The sequence below is a fragment of the Hydra vulgaris genome, chromosome 15 (genome assembly GCF_038396675.1).
Source record: "Hydra vulgaris chromosome 15, alternate assembly HydraT2T_AEP".
NCBI lineage: Eukaryota > Metazoa > Cnidaria > Hydrozoa > Anthoathecata > Hydridae > Hydra > Hydra vulgaris.
The window spans coordinates 48,156,897-48,179,807 of NC_088934.1; the positions used below are offsets into that span (position 1 = coordinate 48,156,897).

The following is a 22,911-nucleotide window of genomic DNA, read 5'->3' on the forward strand; positions in this document are numbered from 1 at the left end:
ATAATTTTTTCAAGTTTCTGTTTTAATGAAGTAAAAGTCAGTTTGGTAGAAAAATCAAAATTTGGTTAGACTATTATGTTCCTGAGATAAGGACCTCGGTAAGAAAGAAAAAACTGGTCTTTTCTTTTGTGGCAAAAAAGACAATAAGATTGTTAATAATATGTGTTTCTGATGAAGGTAAAAAGATTTTAGCTTTGTTCTATGAGTGTTTTCTCATATAATGTTCGCATAGTTTATATGACTATGTATAAATGAATAATAAAATCGTGTTAACTGGTGTTTTTCTAAATATATTTCTTTCTTTATAGAGAATCCCGTTGCATTTAGGTATTATCAATATGATTTCTCCAAATATGATTTTCACTAATATAATCCGAGAAACTTAGTAACTTTTTCTCTTTTGATTACTATATTATCAATTAAAAGGTCTGACATTATATGGGGCAGTCTCTGTTTTTTGGATAAAAAGTGTCCATTTAGTTTTTTCTATATATAGAGGCTATTTTGTTTAAACCAATCAGAAACTTTTTTGAATTCATTTGTCATATTAGTAAAAAGCATAATAATATCTTTATGAGACTAAAAAAAGTATTTGTCATCTGCAAAATTTTTTGTTGGTTAATTTGATGATTTATGTATATTAAAAAAAAAAAAAGTGGACCAAGTATGAATCCTTATAGAACACAACATGTTATATTCATTAATAGATGAGATATTGAATCTTTATTGCAAACGAACTGTTTACGGTTTGTAAGATAACTTTTGAACCATAATAGGGTTTTATATTTAATATCATATGATATTAGTTTTTTTAACAGGATTTGATAATTGACGGTATCAAATGCTTTAGACAAAGCAATAAACACTCCTATTGTAAAACAAGAGTCTTTAAAAGAGTCAGTTATATTGCGGGTAAGTTGAAAAATGGTATGCTCGGTTGACTTATTTTTTTAAAACCAAATTGATTTTCGTATAGAATTTAACTTTTAACAAAATAAGAGTAGATTCGATTATACATTATTCTTTCTGAAATTTTTGAAAAAACTGGAAGAACTGAAATAGGGCGATAGTTTGTTATACTTGTACGACCCCTTGTCTTCAAGATTGGAGTTACTTTTGTTTTTTTTAAAGTATTGGAAAAAGACCCTTGTGCAATGGGTGCTCTGAAGATTTTATGAAGAATATTTTTTATAAGATCGTAGGAATTAATTACAATATTTGTGTTAATATCATCATACCCAGTTGCTTTATTTCGTTTTAATGACTTTAGGCAAACTCAATTTCATTAAAAGTTAACTAAGTACAATTTAGATTAGAGTTTATTGCTGTTTCAAACTCACCATATGTGAATAAATTTATACTTGGTTTAAGTTTTCCAGAAACCTGCTTGATGATTTGCCAGACGCGTTTAGAGTTGTGATATACTTATTAAGCAAGTTTGAGTATTAACTTTTTTTTTACTTTTTTGCGATTTCCAAATAAGTTTTTATAAGTTTTATAATTTTGTTAATGTTTTTCTGATTTCGATTTTAGGTATTTAATGTATAGCTTCTGCTTAATTTTGACGATTTTCTGAGACCTTTTGTAATCCAAGGAGATGATATTTTTATATCGTTTAAAACAGATTTCAATTAAGGGAAAATTAGAATCATAAAATTGGTAAAAGGTTTTGAAAAAATTGTTGTAGATAATGCTAATACTATCATAAAAGTTAATATAACCCCAATCTATAAGTGATCATTGTTTTTTGAAAAAAATCAAATTATTATTGTAGATGAGCCGTCTTTTTATTAAAACCTTTCCCTGCTTTTTTTTTTTTTAAGTGTCAAGATAAAGAAGTTGAAAGTTATTCAAACTTTTAAATTATTAATTATCAAATTGATCATCAAACTAGAGCTTTTAAAAAAGACTATATCTATATATGAAGTTTTACACGTCATATATAGGTGCTCATAAAAAGACGGTTCACTGTAGTTTATCTTACCGGTTATTTAGTAGAACATTAGTGGCAGCCGCCAAAAAGCGGCTAGCCGATGACTGACCACTATATCACATGTAGAAAAGTTATTGGTTGCTTACTTAAAGGAGATGCCACTAATGATCTACAAAGCAACCGATGATCAGTACTTTAATGAACCACTCCAAATGCCTTTATTGGCCCACTGCAAATCGACTACAAAGATGTTTGCTGGTGTTATTTTGACACTACATATTTAACTTACGTTACATCACTTATATTACCATGTGATTATTAAAAAAGGTTTCCACCGAAATCAGCTCATATCTCTGCATCAATAAATATTGGTGACATTTGGTGAAAAAATTTCTGATAGTTTACATAAAATCAGTTTATTGCTTGTGGCAGATAAAAAAAATAGCCAAACTTATATTAGGTCATTTTAGGTCACTCGTCAGTCCATGTGTTGTCATAAAATATTCCTTTATTATAAAACATCCGCCATTTTGGAAGCCATTTCAAAAAAATGGAGTGGCTTCTAATTTAAAATAATGTCAAAGAAATATGTTACTGATTGATGATGCTTACAAGTAATTAATTTATTACAAAAAAAAACTTCCATCTAAAACAGAGTAATAATTTTATTCAAAATAACAAAAAAAAAAAATTTATAGTGACTTACTTGCCCAATTTGTATAATTTTATAATATATCAATAATTTCTTTAACACTTTAAAAACTGAATTAAAACTAAGACAAAGGCAGTTCTGCATAAATTTTAATTATCAAAATATCTTCTATTTATTTCTATTCATATTTTGTAAAGACTTTGGAGCATTTTCAATGCAAATTTAGTTACATGCATAAGAAATGTAAGCGCCTCATTAATCAAAAATTTAATTTTCATAGTTTTTTTTCAAAATTTATTTTACTTTGAATCCAAACCTTTGGATTTTGGGGCCCAGGGTTTTAGCTTCCTGTTCTCCCCTCTCTTAATACTGCACTGCATGTAAAAAATGCAATTAGACTTGTGGTTACCGTGTCGAATGTCACTTATTCTCTTTAACTAATTTAGGAAATATTTGAATCATTAGTGGCCGTAGAGTATACACCGAGATTGGGTATTGCTTTTGGACAATGTAATAGTTTCATGATTTAAAACATAAGTGGACAAAATATCGCCACAATAACGTTGCTTGTATTGTGTAATTGTATAACAAAGTGTAATTGTGTCCACCACTTCCATCGTAACCAAACGATAATTTTTTTTATTTTATGGACATTTAAAGTATTTCTTTAGAGGCCATTAATCTACAGCTATTAAAAACAATCATAACATTATACAATAACTTTAATTAGAGTTATTGTATGACTTTAGAAATATTTTTAATAAACATTAAATTATAAAATAAAACAAAAAATATAACCTTTTTATATACATTTTTATAATAACTCCCCTTTTATATACATACGCACCTAAATATATATAAATATATATATATATATATATATATATATATATATATATATATATATATATATATATATATATATATATATATATATATATATATATATATATATATATATATATATATATATATATATATATATATATATATATATATATATATATATATATATATATATATATATATATATATATATATATATATATATATATATATATATAAATAAATATTTCCGCTGAAATATTTTTGTAATATCAAATTTATTTTAAAGTTTCATATATGGAGTCCGCCGAAATATAGAGAATAAAGTGTTTACAAATCTTTTTATTAATAAAAGTTTAGAATAAACGTAAAACTTTCTATAAATTTGGGAATAACAAAAAATATCAAAAAGTGTAGAAAGTTAAAATACTTCTTCTTCGGCATCATTATACACTTTCCCATTGTCAAAGTATGAATCTTCGTATGAGTTTGTTTTGGGAACCTTTTTTAACTTGTATTCACTTCTACTTATCATTTTATTAAAAACTCTTGTAAACTCTTTTATCCAAAATGCATTATTTTGGGCGTATAGTTTTGCATATGTATGAGCATTAGAGTGACGGCAAGGATTTCTTCGTGAGGTTGGTGTACAAGAAACTGTACCAATATTATCTGTGGGTGTAATAATCCATGAAATACTCATATCAGAGTTTAAAAGTAATGGACTTCTTTTTGATTCTGGCAACTTATCATTAGGTATTGGATTTTTTGGTTCTTGCCATTGGATTCTTGTTCCATTGATGTTCACCTGAATCCACGGAACTATATCAACAATCATTCGGAAGTAAGCATTATCGAGAATACTTGTTGGAGCCAAAGTTTCACCCGGCAACGCTGTTGAAAATCGGTTATCAACCCAGGCGCCAACAAACCCTGAGTTTTGCAAATGACATCTTCCGAGTGTGTGCGCACCTAAAATAGCAACAGCCTCTCTAGTGTTGAATCCAAACTCCCGTTTAAAAAACCCTAATGTTTTTGATGTCCCATCGCTTCCTTTTGGAAAATCGGAATTGGTTTCAGAATCAACAGGTGATGTATTGCAATCTTTTCTGCCTACTTTAAAAGTTTTGAGTCCATCGTATTTATCAGGAACATTGGCTGTAGACCTAGTTAGAGCAATAACTGCTGCTAATGCATAAAAATCGGCTCTTGACATTTTTCCTTTGTAAGAAACATCGTATAATGCATCTAGTCGATCCGTTACTCTTTTTAACCCTTTGTTGGATGATAATGAATGATCTATACAACCGTTACATTTTCCTTTACCAATGCAATCGTGAAACGCTACACGAACAGTGCCAGCAATCATCGGTAAGTCATTACCATGTTTAACAGATTCGATTAGATTTAAAAGATCGGTTTTTGCTTTTTCAAAATAATAACTTGTAGGAATAATTTGAACTGAATTAGCGAACAAAAAAAAAGTTAGCGAATACGCAATTGTTGACCAAACTATTTTGTTTTTCATTGTTGCGTTGAAAGTAATTCCAAAAAGAATTTGAAGCTGAAAAATATATCAAGCTTTAAAGTTAAAACTAATTCAAAAGTTTGAGTACAACGTAAAGAATAAATTAAAGCTATAATAATAACTTTAACTATATAATAATAAAACTGATTATCCTTAAAACTTTAACTATAATAAAATAATATAATTTATTACTGTATAAAAACTTTTCAAAAAAAAAATAATATAATTTTGTGTATTAAGTTATACAGAAGCTTAAATTTAAATAGGGTCTTGTAATACAACTATTTCAATTTCCAATAGGGTTTAAAATAGGGCTGTGTAATATAATTATGTTAAATTTATATAATATATATCCGTAAAAAAGTTACCTAACAAGGGCGTCTAATCGGTTCAGTCTTAAATTTCAAAACAAAAACAATATATTTTTGCTTCATTGAAAATTTAAACATACGAATATTCATATCCATTTGTAATTATATATAATAAACAACATTTGGGAATAATTAAAATCAAATTTTTGATGACTATTAATGGAAAAAATTCTTTTTAAAAAAAGTACATTAGTGAATTAAGTTTAGTTGTTTTAAAATTAAATAAAAAGCAAATTACATTACAAAAAGTTAAATGAGTCATTGAACGATTGATTATTGAACTATTCGCCCCCAATGGGTAATTATTTTTTTAATTACCGATGCGTTTCTTAACTGGAACGCTAATATAAGGAGATTTCTGTATTGTTTTTGTATTATTGAAATAGTTATTATTAAAATATTGATAATTACAAAAATATCAAAAAACGCTAAATAACTCTTATCTTGATTGATAAGAGTCTTATAAGACCTTTTTATCTTTTATAAGTTTGGGGTGTTCTTTTAGCATTTATTACTATTAAGATTATAAAATATTATTATAAGATTATAAAAATTTATTGTTATTAAGGTTATTATTATTATGTAGATGTAGAAGAATATTATTATTATGTAGATGGATTGCGTTATTGTTCACTTTTATACGTCAAAAAATATTTGATACTAAATTCTTTAAAGATTGGATTTATTAGAAGGTAAGAACTTGGCTATAGTTCAGCTATAGCTGATCATAGGGGTGAATAAAATATTTCAAAAACTAGAGGTGCGTAATTGAAATGGTAACTTAATCCACAACAAATTTTCATGGGTAGGTGGCTTGAGTGGTTAAAATGTTGCTTATGTTTCCCATCTAGCTCTGCTCAACCCTTTAGTTAATAATTTAAGTATTTATAAGTAGGGGAGACCGGGAAGGCTTTGGACAACTTTCCTACATTGTTAACATTATGACCAAGGTTTAAAATAACGTGAGACTTATTGAGGCGGTTTCCCTAAATGTGAAGCGAGGCGAAAGCCTTACGATGCTTGAGGCGTATGCCTTGATTTGTTTGAGAAAAAAAAAATTTTTTTAGTCAATGAAAAACAATGAAAGTAACATTGAAGTAAAATCATTCTAATTTTAACACCACCAAAAGACACAATGTAGGAGCAGTTTAAATAAAATCATTCTAATTTGAACATCACCAAAAGCATAACTATAACAGAAAATTGTAATTATAAAAGTTTATGACTCCATAGTGTACAATCCCAGTATCATAAAAAAATTAGAAGTTCCAAACTTCCACAGATTCAAAATAAACATGGTCTAATCTCATAAATCATAACCCATTAATCACTGCTAATTTCACTAGCACTAGTGTTACTAATAGGATCCTTGAGGAAATTATCTAAAAAATTCACATCACAATTTATATTTTCTACTTCCTTTCCTCCACGGCATGTGGAAATACCTGCTCATCAACATTAATTGAAATTTTTTCTCTACCTATAGGAATTATATATAATTCAGTTAAAGTCCAAAAAAAAAGTAAAAAAACATTAAAATAAATATTTTATGCCTTTGTTTTTTTTTCTCTTTATTGTACGTTGAGATCCTTCTTTGACTTCAAGATGGTCATCAAGAGCTATATTTGCATCAAGATCTTCATAGGCCTCCACCTCATGATTTTGTAACTCTGACATTGACTCATCACTAGAGTCTACAACATCTAAACAAAGGTGATCTTCAATTTTTTTCTACTTTAACTCCCTGTGTTTAGTTTTTGAGCATAATGTAGACCAAATCATCGAGTTTCACTTGCTCCAAGCGATAACTTTTCTTTTTATGCACTTATTCATTAAAATTTTATAGCTCAGTAACATGAAAATCAAAAACATATAAAAACTAAATTACTTTATACTATTACTTAATTGAAGGACTTCCAATTCCGTTTACATCCAGAAGCACTGCAAGTCAAGCTCAAGAATTTAATGGCGAATGTTTCAAGATCAGGCGTTTGATCTCCAAAAGCTCTCCACCAATCTGCTGAAAATAGTAATGTTTTTTTAGTAAATGGATAGAATATAAAAAAACAATTATTAAGTTGTTGTGGATGTGATCCCACTTAGGGTCCATCCACTGGCTCATCAAAAAATTTATATATATATTGTCACTGACATACTGAAAATAGTGAAAACACATACCTAGACTTTTCTTCTTCTTCATGCTTATTGCATTTCTCCATCCAAATAAATCTTGTGTATTTCAAAGAGAACTGCAAATCCATTTTCTCCCTTTCTTCTGAATCAAGGATCAATCTCTCCATGCAAGAATAAAGAATGAATTTAATATCAAGATGAGTAGAGAACAAAGGTTCATATTAGAAATGAGGATTTAGAAAATATGCAGCAGCATGGAAATGCGTGTAAAGCTGAGAAATCCCACCGGCTATCTATAAAATCTCAAACAACCTGATACTTTGTAATATTGTTGTTTAGACATCGAGCAATTTTTTCTTTTGCCCTATCCATAGCTTCGTAAATGAATTCCATTGGAGGATACTTCTCAGAATCTACCGTTTGAAGAACTATAACCAAAAACTTCGTTGTGTTAAGCACATAAGCAACACATGGCCAAAATAACTTGCTTTTTAGATTTATCTTTTGCACATTTTCCCCCAATGATCGAGATGCATAAACACTGATTTTCCACTTTCTTGAAGTAAAAAATGATCCATCCCTTGCTGAAAACAAGCTTTGCAAGGTAAGAAATGCAGTGGTAAATTATGTAACAGTAGGTTTCACCAAATCTCCATCTGTAAATTTTCTTGCCATTGCGAAGACCCATGCATAGCCGTGGATAAAATTTATTATTTTCTTGGCCTTGGTGAACACAGGAGCATGGAGGTGAAAATTGAGAATATTGTCCCACATTAAGTCAATACAGTGAGCTGCACAAGGTGTCAAATACAAATTTTTCTCTTCTTCATCAAGATTCGCGTAGCTGCTTTAAAAGCCGAGGTATTGTTATCACTCGAACAACATTCTTTTCTCCAACTTTCTCAACGACTTCATCAAGCAATCTAAAAAGCAACTTTGCATCATTCGCCTAATCCTATCCATCAATATACTTTATTCACTTTTTGTCAGTTCAATCATCAGACATAACACAACAACCGATCTCAATCCACGAAGTTTTCGCTTCATCAACAATGACAGCAATAGCATTTTTCTCTATTTTGTTTTCAACTCATGCATAGATGGGGGCAATCCCTTTCCAAATTATATACTTCATTCATTATGGCCCAATATGATGGGCTCGTAGCTACATTAAACGGTATTAAGTTCTTTAGTTTTTCTTTCAATTCTCATTTAAAGTAACTTGATGCATTTGATAACATGTGAAACATTCAACACTCCCGCAACCAATATTTGCTTGTTGTATAAAGAAATCCATGGGTCCACGAACTTTTTTGTTGATCTTGACAGCACTTGAGCTTTTTCGTGTTTTTTGTAATTTTGGATCACCTTCAGTAGCTAATGGCTTTTGTATTCCCACTCAACAAACCTCCTTTATTTCTTCGAATCTTGTTCCTTTACCCTCGGTCTTTTTCAACATAAAAGGTTTCATTTCTTCTTGAACCTCAATGGGAACTTGTAGACAACTTACAACATTCTTATGCATTTTTGCAAGATGTTCCTTTAGTCTTTTAATTCCACCAGTGATCCTCTTCTGACAAAAATTGTAATCAACATAAATATAATTTTGCCTTCCTACGACGTGATCGGGGAAGTTCAACGTAATACTTCCAACTGGATCAGTCCTACATTTTTTTGACGACTCTGCCATATCTTTAAGTTGCAAATTTGCAAGTTTGCAAAGCTGCAAATTTTAAAAGTTGCAATGATCAAGAAAAAAAAACAACGACAATAATAGTGAGCTGCAATTGATTTTACAATTCCATGTAATGAATCTAATGATTAGTTAATACGATTATGTGGGCATATAAGTATAACTTTAGATTTGATTATAAAATTTCAAAATATATATGTTAGATATATATTTTATAAACTTGACTAAATCCCCCATTATCATTTTATTATATTCATTTTCTTAGTAAAAGTAAGATAAAAAAAGCAGAACTCTGTTACATTCTTTATATTTAGATTAATATATAGATTATATAGATTAAATTGTATTTTACTTATAACAATATATTAAAATCTTTTTCAAATCTTTTTTTTAAACTTTCCGTTTTTCGATTTTTAAAATGGGTTCCATATGAACGCACTCATTCAAATCGATTGTAACTATGTTACGTATTGCGTAATTAACAACTTCCAACACATTCCTAGAACTGAATATTAGAATCAAAATTTGAAGCAGGCTGGAATTGTTATAACTATTGTCGGAGTAGAACCAATAGTCGGAATCGAGCGCTGGAGTGGAACATTGTAAATAACCATAAACATTGTAAATAATAATAAATTACAATAGAATCTCCGATCCTATTTTAATAATTGCTATATATATATAGTAATTATTTTGGGTTTACACCCGAAGGACACCATCAGTTATGAAGAACCGAAACTAAAGTGTTTTTTTTAAGCGGCAAGAGTAAACTCATTCGTATAAAATTGCGTTATTAATATTTAAAAAACCAATTGGCATTTTAAAGTACAAAATGTAAATACAGTTTCATTTTCACACATTTTTAAGTTTTTTTGTTGAGTTGTAATATAAAAAGTCATTTTGACCCCGTTTACTCTACTATAAGAGAAAGGAGGGTAAGTGTGCGCAGTCTGTTAAGAGTGCTCATGTGTAATTCCGACAATTGGCAACACTGCAAGGAAGAGTCATTTTCTTGTGTCTGTGTGACTGTCTGAATAATACAAGAGCACGTGTTGTTTAGTGTAATTACTTATCCGTGTTTTGAAATACCAGGTAAGATATGATTTCCATACTTGAGCATGTACATTTAAAGAAAAGGAGTTTATTTAATATTCGCATTTATTATTTATGAAATATGATAAATTTTATATTGAATAATTTTTGTTCCTATTAATAAGTAAGGTTAGAATTTTAATTTGCGTAAGCTGTTGCGATCTGGTTATTACTTTTAAAACACATTACAAAAAAGCGACCAAGAGTGCGCATATAAAATGAAGCTTGAAGACATAGAAAATACGAGTCAAGAATTAAATAAGGCTAAAGCCAATCGAGCTAAAATAAGAATAGAATTTTCTTTAAAAAAATCTAGTTTTAAAAACGTTAAAAAATTTAAAAATGTTCAAAAAGCCAAAAATGTTGAAAATGTTAAAGTTATTAAAAATGACGAAAATGAAGAAACGACTTTTCCAGCTTGTGGAGAAGCAGGGCAAATGGATGAAGAATGGATTCAATGCGGACTTTGCAAGAATTAGTGGCATGAAGAATGCACTAGTTATGAAGGAACTGGACCATTTATTTGCGATCATTGTTAGTGCGCAATCCTACCCTCTCATATGCAGACTCTTACCCTCATGATCGGTTTAAAGTGCGCAATTCTAATTTTTTATAAAATTTATATTTTCAAGCTTTTCTTTCAACGCAATATTATTTGTATAATGTCTAATTTTTTATAAAATTTATATTTTCAAGCTTTTCTTTCAACGCAATATTTTTTGTATAATGTCTAAAGTTTTTTTATATATTAAAGATTATTGTATACAAGTTTTAACTGTCTATCATTTTAATTACTCTTTTTATAAATAAAAACTCTTTAGGTGCGCACTCTTACCCTCCTTTCCCTTATATCCAAAAAATTTAACATCATTAAGGTGGCTACCCACTATTTAAAAAAAATCTTTAAACGATCCTTTTATCTCCCCATATTTAAACATTTCAATTGCATTGGAATAAAATAAGACAAAAAAATACAAAAAAATTTATAATTTTAATATTACGTCATTAATTATGCGCATAATTAACTCAAAAATAGCATATTTTCTAACAAGGATAACTAGTTGCAGAGTTTTCTAAATTAAGTGAAACTTTTTAAAAACCTTGCTTCTTATATGAACTGTGTGCTGAGTTAAAAATAAGACTGATATTTTTATTTAATTCTCTGAAATTTACAGTTTAGTATAAATCCCTAAAAAATGACCCCATTGACCCAAATTTTAATTTGAATGGGATACCATAATATATATATTTTTGACTCAGCACATTCATCTAACTAAGTTTTATCTCTGTAAAAAATTTCAAAGAAAAATATTGAACAAAACCAAAGATATCTTTGTTAGACGGTAGAAAATCTTTAAATGGAGAAAAATGCATTGGAAAAAAAAATATTCAAAAATAAAAAGCTACAAATTCAAATAATTTTAGTACTTTTGATCTATGTCATTTAGCTCGGGAATAACTTAACAGTGTTGATAAGAACTTGGTAAAAGGTACAGTAAAAATATGGAGAAAAAGTGCATATTAGTTCTGGAGAAAAAAAGTTCCAATTGTCACTAAGGCCGTTGCTAAGGAACTTTTGGATGTTTACCCCTTTTTAAGGAACAAAATTAGGGCAAGCTTATAAATTTTTCTTCCATTGTTATACATTTTATTATTTATAAAGGTTAAAACTTCCAAAAAATAGAAAGAAAAATTTTTTTTTTTTTAGACTTTTAATAGTGGGTGGCTACCCACTATTTAATAGTGGGTGGCCACCTCAACAAATTCTTTGATTAGGTAATGTAACAAAAACAAATTTTTTCTCTGTTTATCGAAATTTTTTGATATTTCTTATTTAATTTGAGTATGCTGAGTCTGAATACAACATTGGTTTTTTTATTGCATCAACCTTTTGATCATAAAACCAAGAATTAAATTAAACATATAATTAATATTAATCATATTGCATGAGATGCAACTTTAGTCAATATATTACATTTTAGCTTAAAAATGTTATGCTATAATACAAAACGTTATGTTGCATCACGTTACATACATATATTTCATAATGTTACATTATGTTCTAACGTAATAGTCTCCCAAAATCTCAAAAAACACAAGAAGTGAACAGTAGATTGTGGTTTTCTTTTATGAAGTTTGTCAACATCGCGTATCAAACACCAGATGAACCACCCATCATAGCTGCATCCCTTCTGTTCTGGTATCTTTTCTCCATTGCATGGAGATATCCTGATGAAAACGTTCTCCATGCTCTTCACTCAAATCACCCAAATTTGATCTGAAAAATTCTATGTGTGAATGCAGACAATGCAGCTTTGTTTACATTCTGCATTTCATATCTCCGTACTGTACAATTAAGTTTTCCGCTCGCTCTTTATAATTATCACTTTTATTGTTGCCTAAAAAACTATTAGCAACATGTCTAAACGCAATCCATGCTTCTTTTTCAACAGTAGACATTTTGTCCTCCAGCTCCTTACATGCTAACATAACTTTAATCTGTGGACCAACGAATACAGCTGCTGAACTTTTTTCATCTGACACCTTTGGAAACATCCCATAAACAAAGAAAACATCAGTACTTTGTGTATCCTCCTTGTAGACTGAGAAGAAATGCTAGCATCTTAAAGTCTCCACATGCATCCTTCTTGTAACTGTTGTAGTTGATTTTCTCAAGCAACAACTTCACGTTCTTGTAGTCTTCCTTTAGAACGGAATGAACTGCTTGAATCGAAGAAAATTGGTTTCCGTTAGGGAGAAAAACTGCCTTTAGACTTCTCGTTGAACTGTCAATGAAGAACCTCCGCTCTTCAGAATTGTGAACAATGTCAATGTCATCGAAAAGATCACGAGCGTCATGACAGTAGTAAAGTTATTCTGATACTACATAAAAGGATGCAAATGTTTCATGTCTTTTTCGGTATTTCGAAGTTCTGCAGCTTGGATCTAATAAATTCCATTCTTTCAAACGTGATACCAGATGTTCGGCATTTGATTTAGTGAGACCTAAATCTCTTACTAAGTCATCAGTCTGTTGGTTCGGGAAATGAGGTTAATCATTCGGTTCCCTGAAATTATAGTCATCACGGAGTTCATCCGGTGTGTCTACATCAGAATGGTATGCAGCTGCTTCTTCGAATTGAGGTGGGTTAGGAACAGGCAATTCATCACTGTGTGGAACTAGTCCAATAGAAGAGGGTATACTTGGATAAACTAGAGTCAGCCTATCCTTTGGCTTTTTAAACTTTGAAATGTCAACCATGCAGAAATAACAGTCACCATGATGGTTCGTCGGTTCTTTCCATGTTCTCGGAATCGCAAAGGGCATTGACTTTCAGATTCCACGCAGCCACCCTTTCAGAATTGATCTGCAGCTGCCACAACTGTAATGTGATGCCCACGATTTTTCCTAATCTCCCATAGCCATGCCAAAATAAGCATGATATGCAGTAAAGAACTTTGTACCACTGACAATCTTATGTTTAGTTTGTGTTGGACTAATATAGTAACCACAAACATAACAGAATAAGTCAGGACAAAGCTTGCAGGATCTATTAGACATATTCACCATTTCATATAACAGTTATAATGAATTAAACTGAAAATAAAAAAAAGAATATAATTAACTTATTCTCTTAGTAGCATTTGTTAAAAAAATCGTACCCAAAATGTGCTAATATTTATTTAAAAAAATGCTTTAAATCAACATAAATCAACATAAACAATAACAAAAGTAGTGACCTAAAAAACTAGAATCAGGAAAAGGCATATTAAAAGTGGGATTATAGAAAAGACACAAAATATACAAAGCCACTGACAGTGGTTCGCCGGAGAGAAAAACAAATCCACGAGTCACTGTGAATGACTCAGTGGAGAGAATGAGTTAAAATCTGCATATATAAATAATGTTATAAATGCATTACACATATACGAAAACTCCGAAATATACTTTATGCTTTTTCTCAGGAAATCTTGATGATAGATCAAAATCAATGGTACCACTGAAATCAGCATACCAAAATTATGTAAGAAACATTCAAAAATTAACATTATCAAAAATGTTGTTAGAATAGAATGTAATAAGGGGATTTAGAAAAAAATAATTAAAAGTATGTTAATAAATCATCAATTGTAAAAATTATTTTTTTAGGCTTTGTTTAAATACGGTGTAGATACGTTGTTAAATAAAAACATGAAAAAAAAACTCTTCAAAAATATTTTGTTCCATAAAAATGGTCTGCGAAAAGTAATGCAAAACTTACAATAATTTGTTTGAAAATATGACCGCTTAATAAAATTACCATTGCGTAGATATTTGTTTTTATATTTTGACAAATACAAATTATAAAAAAGTACTTGGGTAAGAATAAATTTTTCGGCAATTTTTACCTCTCCTCCCTCTTGTCAACAACTTTTCAAACTTCCATAGACCCCCAATAAAATTACGCCAACAGTCATTTCCGCCCCCCCCCCCTCTTCCTTCCTTCAAAACAAATAAATTAAATTAAAAGGGAAAAAATATATAATATAATGCAGACTATGTACTTACCTGAATCATTTTTGTTTGCGCACCAGACTGAGGCAACAACAACTTTAAAAAAATAATAGCGTTACGAGTAAAAATCTCGTGTGTAGTTATTTATTTCCGTATGTGTCAGTTTTTTTTAAAGTTCAACGCAGTTTTTACAAAGTAGGAATATAAATAGCTATATTAAAATACTGAAGGTATTTATTATTTTTAAAAACATGATAAGCTAGAGGTAAGTCGAAGTTAGGCAAAGTAATTTTGTTCCAGAGATGAGCTGAACGATAAGTGATACAAAATTGATTGAATTTTGTTGGACAGAGTGGTTCATTTAAATAATAATTATTCCTCAAGTTAAACTTGCTTAATGGTTTCAAAATAAAAAGGTCTTTAAAAATTAAAGGATATAAATCATACTTCCACATATAAACAAAAGATAAATTTTTATATACGTTTAGTTTATATATATCGAGGATTTTCATTTGATTAAAAAATAATGAGGAGTTTGCGAACGGATCCGCAGAATTAATTAAACGGATCGTATGTTTTTGACGGCAATAGAGACTTTTTAACTTGCTTTGATCAGTGCTACCCCAGGCAGCAACTACATAACTTATATAACTATAAATAAAAGAGTAATAAAGTTTAGTTAAATTATTTTTAATTTATTTAAGTTAATTTATTTTTATCTAAATGATTATGAGTTTATATGATGTTTCCATGTGATATTTTCGTCAATGAAAACCCCAAGGTATTTAGTTACAGAATCTTTTTTTATTTCAATATGGTCAATAAAGAATTTTTGGAAGATTTAGGGGTAGAAAACGTTTTTTGGAGTGCGGGTGGAAAAAAGATATTGAAAAGGGATGACATTTTATTTGAAATTAATTTTTCCTTAGAAGGTGGATAAAAGAAAATCTAATTAGTTTTTTTAGTGATAAGTGATAATTTGCTTGATTTAAAGCAGTAAAAAATCGTGTTTAGTTCTAGGTTCAAAAGTTGAAACATTGTAGTAATGTTATTATGATATAAAAATAGGTTTGTACCGGCAAACATTATTGTCTTTAATCTGGATAGGTTATGAAGATCGCTAATATATATAAGAGGTCCGAGAATAAATCCTTGCGGAACATCACAGGTAATTTTTAACAAACTCATTAGTGAAGGAGTGATAATGAATACAAATTATTTGCGATTAATTAAATAACGTTTTAACCATTTAAGAACATCTCCATTTATTCCACAATGTTTGAGTTTTGTAAAAAGAACTTTGTGGTCAATGAAGATGTCTAAAGTATGCTCAGATTTTTCAAACGATTCAGTGATACTACGTGTTAACTGGAGAACCGCGTGTTCTGTAGAGTTATTTTTTTTTACCCATACTGATGGTTACCAATGATTTTCTGTAAATGTGTGTAAATTCTGTTCTACATAATTCTTTCTAGAATTTTGAAAAAACTGGAAGAACAGATATAGGGCGATAGTTATTAACATTTGTTAAATCTTCTTTTTTGAATATCGGTGTAACTTTTGCTATTTTAATTTGATCAGGAAAAACTCCTTGTCCTATTGATGAAAAAATCTTAGAAAGAATGTCTTTAATAACTCCTTATGAATTATCAATTATATTGCTATTTATATAATCAAAACCACTCGCTTTGTTTGGTTTTAGCATACTAAAAGCAGTTTTAAATTTCTTAAATGATAATTCAAAAGATTAATCAAGATGAGTTGTTCCAATGGGCGAGATATCAATTTTTTTATATTTGGAACTTTTTTCTAACTTTTGCTAACTAACTACTTTTGGAATTGTCTCAGTCCGACCTGAATCAAAAAATCTTTAATTAAATAAAAAAACTTTTTATTTTAATATCAATAGGAGTAGTTTCAAAAACATTTTCAAAAATCTCGTAATGTTGTTAGGCGAAATTAAGCACGCCTTTTAAATAATTTTGGAAAAATGATGAAATAACATCAAATTTAAACTAACCATGAGCGAGACTAGGTTTTTTCAAACCGAGACGAGACCGAGACGAGAAGTTAGTTCATCTCGTGAGACCGAGAACGAGACGAGAAGAGAAATTTAACAATTTTTGAAAACAAATTTATTAAAATTCAAATAAAAAAAAAAAATGAAAACATGGTTTTGACAAATAGACATTTGTCAAATGTAAACAACTTTTTCAAATATTAATTCAGAATTTTTTTGCCAAACTTTTCCAACAAGACAATGTTTTCTCTGATTAAGATGATTTGTTCTACTTTTTCTGGGTGTAAGTTGTGTCTGGATGATCGGACGACATTTCCACCTGAGCTAAAAACTCTCCCTGATTTAGTTGAACTTGCTGGAATAGCTAAAATTTGTCAAGCTAATGAAGAGAGTTCTGGCAATGTATTTGAATGCAATTTTCACCAATCAAGAATCGGAAAGTCATTTTTGGCATCAGGGAGATATTCATACTGGCACATATTGCTCAAAATAGGATTCAGTTCAGATGTTGGCTCTTGTGTTTCAAGTCTGACGTTTAACTTGCGCTTCAGTTTTGAATTAGGGGCCAAATCTGCTAAAAGGACTCTGGCAACAGATTGGCACTCAACAATATCCTTAACCTGTGAGGCTAACCATTCTTTTGTTGTTTGAAATTTTTTGAAGAGCTTCAAGTGAAGTCCCTTTAAAGCAGGATTTAAGTAGTTTGCTGCAGCACTCAATAAGTTTCCAGTGTGACAAAGAGGAAATCTTTTCTCAATGCAGCTTTTCAAGTTTTTTGCATACAAGACACCGTAGCCATTTTTTCCATCCGTCTCAATAAATTGATCAATTTTGTCATGGATTAAATAAAGAGAATTGGCAACAGTGTTAACTGTTGGAATAGACTCAGCCGACTACGTTTCTGTAGCTTCTTTAAGTGGTGCCAAAGTTTCTACTGCTCCCTCGATTGATTTCCTCTGTGATGCACTGATGGTCTTTGAAGAAAAAATATCTTCATTTGCACATAAGCTGATAATTGCACTCTTTACATGTAGGACAGAAGCCATGCAATCCAGTTCACTATTCCATCTTGTGTCAACAGGTTGGCGTAACTGTCTAAAATTGATTCCTTAAGCATCTGATTCTGATTCAAGCAACTCAACTGCAACTGTTGACTGGTGAGTTAAAGAAGCCAAATCTTTGCATGTTTGCAACGCATCATCCATTCCAGCAGTCATTCCAAATGAGTCTTAAACTGCACATTGCAAAATATGATTGTTGCACAAGTATTGGTCAAGGCGCTTTGACAATTTGACTGCAAGTTTCATGTTTCTTGCCTAGTCGTTCACGCACTACATTGGCAAATCAGCAGGCAAATTTAGTTCTTCTACGAAAGAATCCAGCTTTCCTTCAATTAAGATACCTGTGTGTCTGCCAGGAAACTGTTGGACATGGGGTGTCCAGTGATGTAGTCTCCAATTTTCGTCAATAGCATGAAAAGTCCAAGAGATGTAGCTGTCCTGAGCTCTAGAAGGTCAAAGGTCAGAAGTAAATGCAGCACTTTTTAGATTTGGCGTAATCTCCGTTATTATGCTCTTCATTCCAGCTTGAACTTCTCTTGACCGAATTGAAAGCTTTCTTGAATATGTTGTTCTGTGATGAAGGCTCAATTTAGGGTTTGCAATGTCAAACAATTTCTTGAAACCTTTTCCTTCGACTGCTGAAAAAGATGCCAGATCAGTGCAAAAGTAATCCAGCATTGCAGAGTCAAACTATTTTTGAATGGAATTGTCTTTGTCATATTTGGACTTTGTTTCAAGCATTTCGACCATGGTTCGTTGTTTCTTCTTAGGAGGAGAAAGAACATAGTCGTCAGTTTTTTCAGAATACTCAACGTAATCTTGGCTGTGTTTTTTTTTTTGAGGTGACGACGAAGTCCGCTTGTGTTTTCATCTTTTGTTTTCAAAGACTTTTTGCACGCCTTGCATTCAGCACCGTCACTTGTTTTTTGAAAATATCTCCAGATTTTGTTTTTTCTTGGTGACATTTTTTAACGTTGAAATGAGGCAAGAATATTTCTTTTCAATATGAACAATGTGTCAAGTTGAATTCCACTGGTAAACTAATGAAATTAAGTCAAAAGTGCACCATTTTATACAAAAAGTTTTTGTATTTAAAATCTAATTAAAAATATTTAAAATCTAATTAAAATTTTTTAATTAGATTTTTTTTTTAAATCTAATTAAAAAATCTAATTAAAAATTTAATTTGTTTTTGTCAAAAACAAATTAAATTTTTAATTAGATTTATTAAAATCACGGAGTCAAAATATTAATTAATTAAAAAAACAAATTATTCAGCATTTTGTAAATTATAATAATTTTTAATTTGGAAAATAATATAATATTTAAGTCTCGTTCTACTTCTCGCGAGAATTTTCTATTTCTCGTTACTCACGAGAATTCCCATTTCTCACGAAAAACGAGAACGAGACGATATCTCGCTCATGGTTAATTTAAACTAAAAAAACCTGCACATCTGTTCATCAACCGCGAGAAACTTTTACCGACTTAGGCGTGAATAGTTTTATTCTCGATTTAATTAACTTAGTTTTACGTAATATTACGTAAGATGATTAATCATCTGGAATTTGTATTTCGCTTTCTTTTAACTTTTTTTTTGAGAACGGTAAATTTGATTGTAGAGACAGTTCTCGTTTTAATTTCTTCCTCGTTTTTTATTTTTATCAGCTGTATTTTTCAGTTATATCAACGGGGCTGGTAGATAAGAACTTTTCCTCTGCCAGCTCCGGTCGAAATATTTAAGCGTTATATTTTTATGCTGTACAAACATTATTTTAAATGACGAAATGACGTTTATTTTGTATGACGACATAAATAAGTTAATTAATGAAGAAAAAAAAAATCAAAATTGAGTTCTTAAAAAGTCTTTTAAACATTGATTCTGAGAAAAATATTCAGTTTAAAACGGAATAAATACGATGTATATTACACACATATTTTGATTTATTTTATTATGAGTTTCTTTTAAAATATATCAATACAGTAAGGTTAACCAAAAACTGAAAAACACTGTTATTATTTTAATTTAATCTGTAAATAATATTATCCTTTAAATTAAAAAAAAGTTTTAAAAGTATAAATGATATGCGTATAAAATTTAACAAGCTCTATATTTCTCAAGTGATTGTAAAACTTAAAAAAATATATTTTTATATTACTTACATTGACCGCTGTTCGAGATAATTTGAGAAATAATGCTCTATAGCAGGCTTTTTCTAAAACCAACAACAAATTTGTTCATTATTTGCAAGTCATAGTCTTTACTGATCTTAAGTTTTAATGTGTTTAATATTATCACCAACTCATGTACGGTTTTAAATTGAGTATAACTATTACTTGATAAGGGGATGACCATTATTTATGTCAACAAAATAGGGGGAGAAGGTTTAATATACATAACAATTGTTTACAAGAAAAACAGGGGGAGGTCATGAAAAGATGACGTAAACAACAATACGTTTTTAAAACTTAATTACTTTAAAAAGGGGAAAAAATAATTTTTAATTCTATTTCGGACAGAGGGGGAGGTAATCAATCGTATTTATGGTAAGGTTATTAGAAGTTTGACAAGTTGTTAATGGGTCGAAAGGGGAGGGGGAGATAAAAATCGCCAAACAATTGTTGAAATAACTAAGATACAGAATTGTTAATCGGTGATCACCTTGAGGTAATTGTGTTAAATTTTATAAAACAACAATTGAAGAGGATTGACGTTGTATTTATATTAATTTGTTTATAACATAAAAATTTAAGGATGAGATATGTTAAATTGGTATATGTTCATTTATTTTTTATAATCAAAATATATGTATATATAATAAATATATAGTAAACTCAATACATGTTTTTACTTATATATGTTTACATATAATACATGTTTTTAATATATATGTTTATATATATATATATATATATATATATATATATATATATATATATATATATATATATATATATATATATATATATATATATATTACCTGTAACAACGCATTTTAAAAATATTCTAAAAGTTTTTAAAAAAATGTCAGAAAAATTTTCAAAATTTTTTTTGGAGAGTTTATCTACATTTTTTCCACTTTCTTTAAAAACTATTTTTTAAATAATAGGAAAAAAATATAATTTTTTATATTATAAAAATAAAAGAGAATTTTTTTTAAAAAATAATCGAGTAGATTGCTTTATTTGTTAAACTAACTAAACATAAACAGAAAAATAAGATAATAAACAACAATTAAAATCAAATTAAGTATTAGAATAATTGGTTATATATTAAGTAGTTAATTTAACGCAGTTTTTTTTAAACTGTAGAGGTTTCTTAAATACCAGACCTCTTAAACTTCTAACGGAAATATCCAATGAAAAAATAGAAATCAGTTTTAGGTCAGCGTATGTTTTGGAAAAGTTTTTGAAAACAGACCAGTCAAAAAAGAATTGAAAGATTTTATTTAACAAAAGAATTATAACAAGTAAGGGGAGTATATATTCATTATTAAGATTATTGGCTGTTCAGTTTTTTCCAGTTTGTACGTTACAGTAATCCTAAGAAAAAACATTTTTTAAATATGAAAAATTTACGTAGTGTTGTACCTTTCAGACTAATTTAAATGACGTATTTAAAAACTTTAAAAGCTGATGTTGATGCTTCCTGCCTTAAGGCTCTTTAAACAATTAGTCTTTATATTGCTTAACATGTGTTATGAACATTGTGAAAGTTAATGTTGATTATTTCGGATTTTGTATGAACTTTTGTAAGGCGTATTCAAATGTCAATATGGTTGTTTAGTTAAATTAGCATTCTTTCTTTTAAATTGGCAACTAAAACATTAAAACTTTTTTATTAAAACATTAAAATATCAAGCTAAATATGACGTTAATGCAATTGGGGTTTTTTTGCAACTAGTCATTAAGTTCCAGTCTTCAACGGAAAATAAATAATCTGATTTAAGGACTGGAGAAGTCGACTTTTCAAGACTCGAATTTTACTGAAAGATAAATTTATACTGTATATGTACATCGAATTTAATTGGAAGACGAATTTAGCCATATGTATAACCCGATTTTAACTAAAAGACGAATTTGGACTTTTAAACCGTATTTAACAGAAAGCCAAATTTAGATTTTAAAAACACATTTAATTGAAAAAAAAAATGGGGCTTTTATATCAAATTTTAACTAACTTTTTATGTATTAGCTATGTTAACATGGATTTAATAATATTTAAATAATGCAAGTACACCAATTTTTAACCAATTATAGAAATATTACGAGTTATAGCATTTAAAGTTTATCATTTGATTATATTTTTTTTTGCACTTTAGAATAGTTCTGTTTAATGTAGACAAGCTTTTTTACATTGTTGTTGTAAGATTAGTATGGGTCCAAATGACCACTTGGCTTCAAAAAAGACTCTTTCTGAAACTGCTGATGAGTCTGAAGAAGAGGACATTTTCTTAATAATGAATGCCAGCTTTGGATGTTGTAGTGCCATGCTCTTCCACCACTGTAAAACAACAGTTTCTTTTGCTACCCATAGAGATAAAAGATTTTTTTACAGTTCTGCTTAAATGTCAGAAGTGTTTTAGGATTTTGATTTGGAACTAATATCATAATGAAACTAAGGGTGAGTCAATTTTCGCAGATGAGTCTAGATAATATTTAATTTTGATTTATGTTTCGGTCATTTCATATCTGTCAAGCTATATTTTAAGGTGTTTGCCTTGAATAATAAATTAGTTTTTAGTGTTTTTTTTTCTTTATTAAATTCATGTTCTCAAAGCTGAGGGGAACGCTTTAGTCCAGAAGACTTTTTTTTATAATTATAGATATTTTTATAGCAAAACTGCAGCCGTGGCGCAGTGGTAGCGCATTTGCCTCAGAAAAAAAAGGATCCGTGGTTCAAACCACATTGGGTTTGAACCACGGGGCAAGTTCTGCGACATCGGTTAGGAAAGAGGCGTAAACTTCCAATTAAATGCTCATCCGTGGTGCTTTGTGATAAGACCGTAAGGACTTCTTGGGGCACCTAAAAAAAATTAAAAAAAAAGCAAAAAAAAACCTCTCTCGACTTTTTAACTCTACAACACGAACCTTGACTTTCAAGGCCG

At 29.4% G+C, this 22,911-nt stretch overlaps 2 protein-coding genes across 4 annotated transcripts in view; one reads left to right on the forward strand and one right to left on the reverse strand.

The window, feature by feature from the left end:
- Positions 1–3,737: 3,737 nt before the first annotated feature.
- Positions 3,738–5,503, reverse strand: LOC100212883 (putative ascorbate peroxidase). The gene is made up of 2 exons (XM_065818962.1): positions 5,307–5,503; positions 3,738–4,974 (listed from the first exon to the last, which is right to left on the reverse strand). The coding sequence occupies exon 2, from the start codon at positions 4,936–4,938 to the stop codon at positions 3,832–3,834; it is 1,107 nt and encodes a 368-aa protein (XP_065675034.1). The 5' UTR covers positions 4,939–4,974; positions 5,307–5,503; the 3' UTR covers positions 3,738–3,831.
- Positions 5,504–21,132: 15,629 nt separating this feature from the next.
- Positions 21,133–22,911, forward strand: part of LOC136091595 (uncharacterized) — a 28,028-nt gene continuing 26,249 nt past the window's right edge. For all 3 annotated transcript variants that reach the window (XR_010644103.1, XR_010644104.1, XM_065819288.1), the window contains exon 1: positions 21,133–21,273. The gene's annotated coding sequence lies outside the window, so the exon portion shown is untranslated. The remainder of the gene's footprint in view (positions 21,274–22,911) is intronic.